General features: G+C 44.8%; 1 protein-coding gene across 1 annotated transcript; it reads left to right on the top strand.

Moving 5' to 3' along the window:
* Positions 1 to 3,453: 3,453 nt before the first annotated feature.
* Positions 3,454 to 9,209, top strand: LOC110921310. Its single transcript, XM_035982283.1, has 4 exons — positions 3,454 to 4,300; positions 4,433 to 4,895; positions 4,970 to 5,792; positions 8,979 to 9,209. Exons 1-4 carry the CDS (start codon positions 3,454 to 3,456, stop codon positions 9,207 to 9,209), a joined length of 2,364 nt encoding a protein of 787 aa, XP_035838176.1.
* The last annotated feature ends 3 nt before the right edge of the window (positions 9,210 to 9,212 follow it).

Raw genomic sequence — 9,212 nt, 5'->3', positions numbered from 1 at the left:
TGTTGTGTTTTAACAGTCGACTATTATTGTGGGACCTCTGTTTTTATCATACAATATATCCTTTAGTTTTTATCCAACTATTTTATCATGCCTTTTTCATGAAAATTCACAACCGACCAATTTTTTACCTTCCAAAATACAGACTTGAAGAGGTATGGTCTCAATTCCCTGCCTACATGGCAGGGACCACACCACTTTTTGTGCACACAAGGCACCCACGTCACCAGGACCTTCTAGAAACTTCCAGAAGACATCTAGGCGGTTCATAGCTGGCATCAAAGATGCTTTGCCCAACATAAAGGACAACACGTGTCACCATTAAGAGAAGGCCACATAGGCCTGCGACGATCCAGGGAGCAAGTCTGACGCAACCAGTACGAGGTATCCAGCGTAAGCAAGTAGAAGGACGCCACGTGTACCACTACACCCTTCGCGACAGAGCAGACCAAGAGGATATTCCCCTTGGTCGGACAACTGGCGCACACTCACAGCTGGCACAGCTGCTTCCTCCTTCTTCACCATCCGGCTATAAATAGGACCCTTCATCATTCAGGTTAAGGATCTTGGCTCTCTTTACTCACTCTATACACACACTGTTTTATTCATCTCAGAGCAGTACTTATTCTCACGCCGGAGCCTGGTTAAGAGGGAAAACCCCCTTCTCCCCTCTTAACGAGACTAACGGTGTTTACTGTTTTGCAGATCTAAGGCCTTTGATACGAGCAAGAGAAGAGGTTGAACCCCATAAGTGAAACGACCCTTTTGGTTATCCTTAGTGTTAACCATTGTTTCAACATTGGCGCCATCCGCTTTTTTGCAAGACCACTCTCACCTCTTTTTCTCTTTTAGAAAACACTCGTGAAAATGGCAGACCAAAATCATTCACACCCAGCTGACGGAGAAATCTCTTCTTTTGAACTCGTTTCGGACACGGCACACGTCCAACGCAGTCAAAGGAACGAGACCATCCAAGAAGGTCAGCTGAACAACGAGTTTCCATCCATTTTTGGAAGTGCGTCCAGGGCTGCTAGCCAGACCACAACTGGACCCATTTTCCAAACACCAACAAGAATCATTACTCAAACCACAAACGGGGCTGCTCTCCAGCATCCAACGGGGATGTTACATCAAACCCCACCGCCGATGCAGACTGTAAGCCATGGGCCAGGCCCTTCGGTACCATCGGAACAAGCACAACTCAACTATTCTGCACTTTTAGGGCTACCCGAAGGAAAAACTCTGGCTTCCTGGTACGCCGAACAGATGGCGTCTATAAACCTCGTTTATACGCAGCTCAGCGCACAACAAGCCTTGCTCCAAGCACAGGCTAACCAATCAGCGTTCGTAACTCCACAACCAAGGTCTCTGAGTACACACACGGCTCAGCAGACAAACACGTGGAACTTACGACCAGAAAGAGAACCAGTGCAACAGGTCAGAAGACCCAGCATGCAAGACACGCGCGATACCTATGCGGAAACAGAGAGCAACTTCGTCCAAACTTCCAATCAACAACGAAGGCCGATCCAAACCCGTTTGGGCGCACGCAACATGAATACAGAATGGGAAGAGGAGGAAGACGACCCAACGTACAAGGCAGAATCCACAGTGTTTAGCAGACTTCCTCCAGAACACGAGGCTTACAAACCAACCAAGCGCGCGGGGTACAACCCCAAAGCAGAACATGACTTCACCTTGAGCTATCGTCCTGAGGACATGGCTGAAAATTCAAAATTCATTCCAGAAATCGCATGCGCAGCCATCGACAAAACAAAGTTACCACACAACGTAGGTAAATACAATGGGTTGACGGACCCAGACGATCACCTCCAGGTGTTTAAAGGTGCGGGAGCAACAGGCGGATGGAACTTACCAACATGGTGCCACCTGTTCGCTCAGACATTCGTCGGCGCGGCGCGCATTTGGTTCGACAACTTACCGGCTGGCAAAATCAAATCATGGGTTGACTTCCGAGAGAAGTTCTTGGCACACTTCTCTCAGCAACGAAGACAAGCAAGAGATCCAGGTGATTGTCTGAACATATGGAGAAAAGATTATGAAAGCGTAGAAGATTTCATTACAAGGTATAACAAAGAATGTCTAGAGATCGGAGACATACCAGAAAAAATGATGCGTGCACACTTCATGCGAGCAGTCAAGTGCGATGATCTGGTTAAAAGAATCAAAGGGCGAGATGGAGGACCCAAAGACTGGGAAACCTTCATTGAAGCTGCCAAGACCATTGCGCAGACGGATAGGCAACTGACCGGTGACGATCACCGTCAGCGCGCACACAACCATCATGATCGAAACAACAGAAGGGGCAGAAATCAACCCTGGAGGGCTTCTGGGAACAGAGAAAGAAGCCCCCCACGGGACGACGCACGCCATACGATCAATCAGATAGCCCATCGAAAAGAAGTAAAGCGCGAAAATAGAGAAAAGCAGTGGACTCCACTAACCAAAACACCTTCTGAAGTCTTAGCTACAGAGAACCATCAATTCAAACCACCTTTGCAGATGCGCAACAAAAGGGGTCAGGACCCAAATCTCTTCTGTGAATTCCACAAAGACACGGGCCACTTGACCGATGATTGCTTCAGCTTAAAACAAGAAATCGAAAGAGCTCTAAGAGACGGAAAGCTCGGTCACTTAGTCAAAGGAGGAAAGCGCGATTACCGCCAGATACAACGAAGAGATGAAGGCCCAGACAACAAGAAGCTCAGAAAGCTAGAAACTCATATGGTGCAAGGAGGACCACGGCGACCAAGAAAAAACTACAACAAACGCGCGCAGGATGATTCATGGCGCGAGAAGCAAGTAGTGTTCCCAGTTGTCAGGGGAGGCCCAAGAGAAAAGCGGCCAATAGTCATTCCAGGGGTGATCGGCCACTACCAAACAAATTACATCTTTATTGATCCCGGAAGCACCGCAGACATCATATATGAACAGTGCTTCAACCAATTCGACCAAGAGGATAAGGCGCGCCTGGAACCAGTTGACTACCCATTAACTGGATTCTGCAACGAGGCCGTCTTTCCCCTAGGACAAATATCTTTCCCAGTATTACTTTCTGATGGGAGAAATTCAAGAACTGAAGAAATCACATTCATGGTGCTACCGGCACATTCAAGACACGACATCCTCTTAGGACGAGAATCCCAAGGAGATTTCAGTATGATCTGTTCCGCACCACATTCTGCCATAGGCTTTCCAACCGAAACAGGCATTGCATTGATATACGCAAGCAAGGAAGTGCTAGCAACAGACGAAATCAGGCCGGCAAAAGCAAGAAAGCCCGCACCTTGCAGAGAGGCAGAAAAATGGGTATTGAATAGTGCATACCCAGAACAAACGGTCACTCTGGGACCCGCAATGTCTGACCTAACGCGTGCGGCGCTAAAGAAATTACTGCATGACAACATGGACGTGTTCGCCTGGACACCGGCCGATATGGTTGGTGTTCCACGGCATATAGCGGAACACCGGTTAAACGTCTCACAGGATGCGAAGCCAGTAGTGCATGCCAAACGACACCTGGGGGACATCAAACATGATGCAATGAAAGAACAAGTGTTAGAACTGCTAAACGCAGGAATCATCAGGGAAGTCCGGTACCAAACGTGGGTGGCAAGCCTAGTCATGGTAAAGAAACCGAATGGTAGTTGGCGAATGTGCGTCGACTACAAGGATCTGAACAAAGCATGCCCCCGTGACTGCTATGCGTTGCCAGACATAGACGAGAAAATAGATTCTTTGGCAACGTTTCGGTGGAAATGTTTTCTGGATTGCTACAAGGGATACCACCAGGTCCAGATGGCTTTTCAAGACGAGGATAAAACCGCATTCCGCACGCCAACGGGGCTATACTGCTACACCAAGATGCCGTTCGGCTTAAAGAATGCAGGTGCTACGTATCAACGGTTGATGAATGAAACATTTAGTGACGCCATCGGTAAATACATCGAGGTATACATGGACGATCTGGTAATCATGAGCAGGGAGGAGAGCGCGATGCTGGTAAATATTCAGAAAACCTTCAACACGCTGCGCAGCGTGAGCATAAAACTGAATCCAGCAAAGTGCTCATTTGGAATGGAGGAAGGAAAGTTTCTGGGCTTCATAGTCACCAAAGATGGTTTTAAGGTGAACCCAGAAAAGGTCCAGGCCATAGAGAGGATGCCTTCACCAGCAAGCATCAAAGATATGCAAAAGCTCGCAGGACGATTGGCAGCCCTCAATCGATTCCTAGCAAACCACGCGGCAAAATCCTTCCCATTCATCAAGACCTTGCGAAACTGCATGAGGAAAACCCAATTCCAATGGACTCCGGAAGCAGAAAATGCGTTCCGCGAGATGAAAGACTGTCTCATCAAGCTGCCAACTCTAACCGCACCAAACAAAGGAGAACCTTTGGTTTTGTACCTCTCAGCTTCCGACAGGGCCGTCGGTGCCGTATTGCTGGTTGATCGACAAGGTGTCCAAACACCTGTGTATTATGTGTCCAGAACCCTAACCGACCCAGAAACAAGATACGCAATCATGGAAAAGCTTGTCCTTGCACTGATTCACGCGTCAAGAAGGCTACGCAGATATTTCGCCAATCACGTCATCCACGTGTTAACAAATTACAATATTGGGAATATCCTAGCAAGGCCGGAAATATCAGGAAGGTTGGCCAAATGGGCGATAGAGCTAGGGGGACACAACGTAGTCTTCAGACCACGACCGTCGATAAAAGGCCAAGTTTTGGCAGACTTCATGACGGAAGTCCCCGATGACAAAGACAGAGAGTGTAAGGCGATGGAGAAAGCGGAGAAAAAACAAACCGAAGAACCATGGATGCTGTATACTGACGGCGCGTCCAACGAAGATGGGGCAGGCGCGGGGCTACGGCTAGTGAGCCCTGACAAAAACGAGTTTACTTACGCCATACGTCTAGACTTCAAGAGCACAAATAACGAGGCAGGTATGAAGCCTTCCTGGCCGGCCTGCGCTTAGCAATCAAAATGGGAGTCCGACATATTGAGGCACATGTGGACTCCATGCTAGTGGCAGGCCAAATCAACGGTCAATACGAAGCCAAGGGCGACATAATGGCACTCTATCTCAACCAAGCAAAGACGTTGCTGCAAACTTTCTATTCTTACAAGGTGCACCACATAAACCGCAGCGAAAACAAGCCGGCAGACGCCTTAAGCAAGCTAGCGTCAACAAGTTTTCAGCACCTAGCCAAAGACGTACGCATAGAAGTTTTAAGCAACCCGTCTGTTCCACTCCGAGAAGTCAGCGTCATCCAAACAGGAACCACGTCATGGATGACACCCATCATCATGTACTTACAATCCGGGATACTCCCAGAAAATAAAGCCGAGGCGCGGAAAATCCAGTATAAATCAGAACATTATCAAATGGCGGACGGGATATTGTACCGAAAGTCATATCTCGGCCCTCTGTTGAGATGTGTTGACGCCGAAGACGCAAATTATCTGATCCGGGAAGTACATGAGGGCATCTGCGGCATCCACGCCGGGCCGCGCATGGTAGTGGCTAAAGTAATGAACGCCGGTTACTACTGGCCCGGAATGCACCTCGATGCCGTGAAAGAATTAAGGAAATGCAGCGGCTGCCAACGGCATGCACCAAAAACCATGCGTCCCAAAAACGAGTTGGTGCCAGTAACAACCGCATGGCCCTTTCAGCAATGGGGCATAGACATGGTGGGCCCCTTCCCAGAAGCTCCGGGGGCAGTCAAGTTCATCATCGTCGCGGTCGATTACTTTACCAAGTGGGTAGAAGCAAAAGCACTTGCATCAACCACATCGGCAGTCGTTAAACGATTTATCTGGGAACAAATCATATGCCGTTTCGGCCTTCCACTCCGAATCATCACCGACAATGGTACAAATTTTGCAGCAGACGATCTCGAACGATGGTTCAAGGAACTAAACATTGAACACACCTTCTCGTCGGTCGCACATCCGCAAGGGAATGGTCAAGTTGAAGCAGTCAATAAGAGCATCGTTGATGGCATCAAAGCAAGACTCGGTGAAAAAAGACGAGGATGGGTCGACGAGCTACCAAGCATCTTATGGGCCCATAGAACAATGCCCAAGACAAGCAATGGAGAAACACCGTTCAACTTGGTCTATGGGTCCGAGGCTGTGATTCCAGCAGAAATCGGGCTTCCATCTCCGAGAATGCTCTCCATGAATCTGATCAATAACGAAGAAGAAAGGAGGATCGACCTGGACCTCCTAGAAGAACGGAGAGAGATGGCAGCAATCAACGAAGCCAAATACAAGACAAAGCTTGAAAAATATTACAACTCCCGAGTCCGCATCTGCACCTTCAACCCAGGCGATTATGTCTTAAGGGACAATGAAGCGTCCAACGCAGAAAAACCGGGAAAACTGGCTCCCAAATGGGAAGGCCCATACATCATCGATGAGGTCCTCGGCAAGGGAGCATACAAGCTGCGCACCATAAATAGGACCCTTCATCATTCAGGTTAAGGATCTTGGCTCTCTTTACTCACTCTATACACACACTGTTTTATTCATCTCAGAGCAGTACTTATTCTCACGCCGGAGCCTGGTTAAGAGGGAAAACCCCCTTCTCCCCTCTTAACGAGACTAACAGTGTTTACTGTTTTGCAGATCTCAGGCCTTTGATACGAGCAAGAGAAGAGGTTGAACCCCATAAGTGAAACGACCCTTTTGGTTATCCTTAGTGTTAACCATTGTTTCAACAAGACTAATCAAATATAAATATCTTTAATCTACAAAACATACGAATTGAAGGTTTCGCTGAAAAAACACGGTGACATTTTCGTAATTATCAAAATTACTCTACAAATAATCTTGTAGGGTAATTTTGAAATTGTAGGGTAATTTTGTAAAACTACCTTGTAGGGTAATTTTGAAGAGTATCATAATTACTCTACAAATGATCTTGTAAGCTAATTTTGATTTTGTAGGGTAAGTTTGAATTTTATATTGTTTGATAAACTAGTAGAGTAATTTTGATAATTACCCTACAAGAACATTTTACAAAATTACCATACAAGATCAAAATTACCCTACATGATTATTTGTGGAGTAATTTTGATAATTACCCTACGAGCAAATAATTACGAAATTGCCACCGCATTTTTTTTTTTTCATGTCTTTCATATGTTTTGTACGATAAGGCACTTTATAAGTTAACTTAACTCCCAAAATATAATAAGACCTTGCTATATTAATCCAAACCGACAAATAAGTGACCAGATATTAACAATTAGGCAATTAAATGTGACATTTTTTGAACTGTGTTGAAGTGCGTCGCCAATGTGTTGAATAACTAGGGCTTTCGCATGAAGTGCGTCGCCAATGTGTTGAATTTTCAACAAACTTTTATGTGGAGAAAACTCTTCGTAGAAATTCGACCATTTTTCTCGTAGTGACCCTTTCTGTAGCACGAAAGAGTTCGTAAGGTAGATTGAATAATCGAACCAGTCAACCAACAAAATTAGATTTTCATACGCCCAGCAAACTAGACGGGTTTGGCAGGTTTGGGTGACGATTTAAAAGGGGTTCCGGTTAATACATGCCAATTAAAAGTAGTTTTTTGGTCCGCGCCAAAAATGGTTCTGGCCAAAATAGAGTTGTGTTGAAATGAGACACTTTAAAAAGTACCAAAAGGGTTCATCCGCTATATTTTTTAATTGGTGGCACAAGCGGCTAAGTCGGCGACAGTGAGGGGACGAAGACGAGGCGATTGTGGTTGTGGTGGTGATGGTGGCGGTGATGGGAGGTGGAAGCGTTGGTCAACGTGTCAGTGGTGATGGAGGCAACACCAATGACAGTGGAGAGGTGATAACGGCAACAGTGCGGGTATCAATGATAGGTTGTCTACTACGACAATAAGTACACAATGGAGACAAACTATGATCATACGTGGTGCTAACTTATTTGGACAAACAATTTTATAATAGTAGCCCCTTTTGACCCGTTGTCTAATTTGAGTAAACCTAAATTGACCGGTTTTCTAATTTGAGGTGACACAAATACACCCATATATGTATAGTCTGGTGATAAAGTGATGTATTCTCCAATCAAGTAGTTGTGGATCCAAATCTAGCAAAGGGTGGGTGCGTTTGATGACTTTAGTCATTCAAAAAATAATTAATGAGTTTGTATAAATAATTAATGACACAAATACACCCATATATGTATAGTCTGATGATAAAGTGATGTATTCCCCAATCAAGTGGAACATGTCAATTTACTCATTAATTAATTGACCGTTTTAAAAAAAAAAAAAGAGTTAAAAGAATAAAATGAAGATGGAGGAAATGAATGTTGGTTGGGGAAGTGGCACGTGGCTGACTCCAACACAGTCTGTGGTGGGCAAAGTAACAGTGTTCCGACAATTATTACTTGTTAGCATCAACCACAACTATGCAACGAGTCGGCTGTTGACCCGTAAAATTTAGGAAAGAGCTTGTCGACGCTTGACCCACTGTTATTAAAAGTATAGTACACATATTATTGTATTAGATTATATTAGAGTAAAATGTCATTTTTGTCTATGAGGTTTGACCAGTTTTATAACTTTCGTCTAAAGGTTTGTTGTTTCGTATTTGGATTCAAAAATGTTTGAAATATTGTCATTTTCACCCGGTTCGTTAGCTTCATTCATTTTTGCCGTTAAGTCAGAGGTATTTTTGTCTTTTTTGTTAAATTAAAGAGGTATTTGATTAGGGATGGGCTAATGGGTTTAAATATGAACCACTAAAAATGGGTTTATAAATGAAATAAGTGGGTAATGGGTTTATAAATTAGATGACTTTGTAATTTAATTCTAGTTTATAAACCGAATGAGTTAGTAATTTAATTATAGTTTAAAATTGGATGAGCTTTTTAATTTTATAATGTTTATAAATAAAAAATAAATTTAAATTAAAATAAATAATGATTGAGTAATAATGATAGAGGTTTTATTCCAAACCAATTAAAAATGAAGTCCTCTGTCTAGTTGGCATTGACGTAACACTTATGTTGTGTAATAAAACGCCTAAGGGTGTTAGGAGTGGACGCGGCAAAGTGGTCGGCAAACGGTTTTGCCGAGCGGCAAACACCGCTGCCAACACTTTGTCGTTGCCGACAAACGCATGGATCGGGGGTTGCATGCCGACGCGGGGAACGATGTTCAAACGGCTATAATGT

This window comes from Helianthus annuus, chromosome 13 (genome assembly GCF_002127325.2).
Source record: "Helianthus annuus cultivar XRQ/B chromosome 13, HanXRQr2.0-SUNRISE, whole genome shotgun sequence".
NCBI lineage: Eukaryota > Viridiplantae > Streptophyta > Magnoliopsida > Asterales > Asteraceae > Helianthus > Helianthus annuus.
The sequence above is the reverse complement of the archived record's forward strand: the minus strand, read 5'-3'. Positions and strand labels throughout refer to the sequence as shown.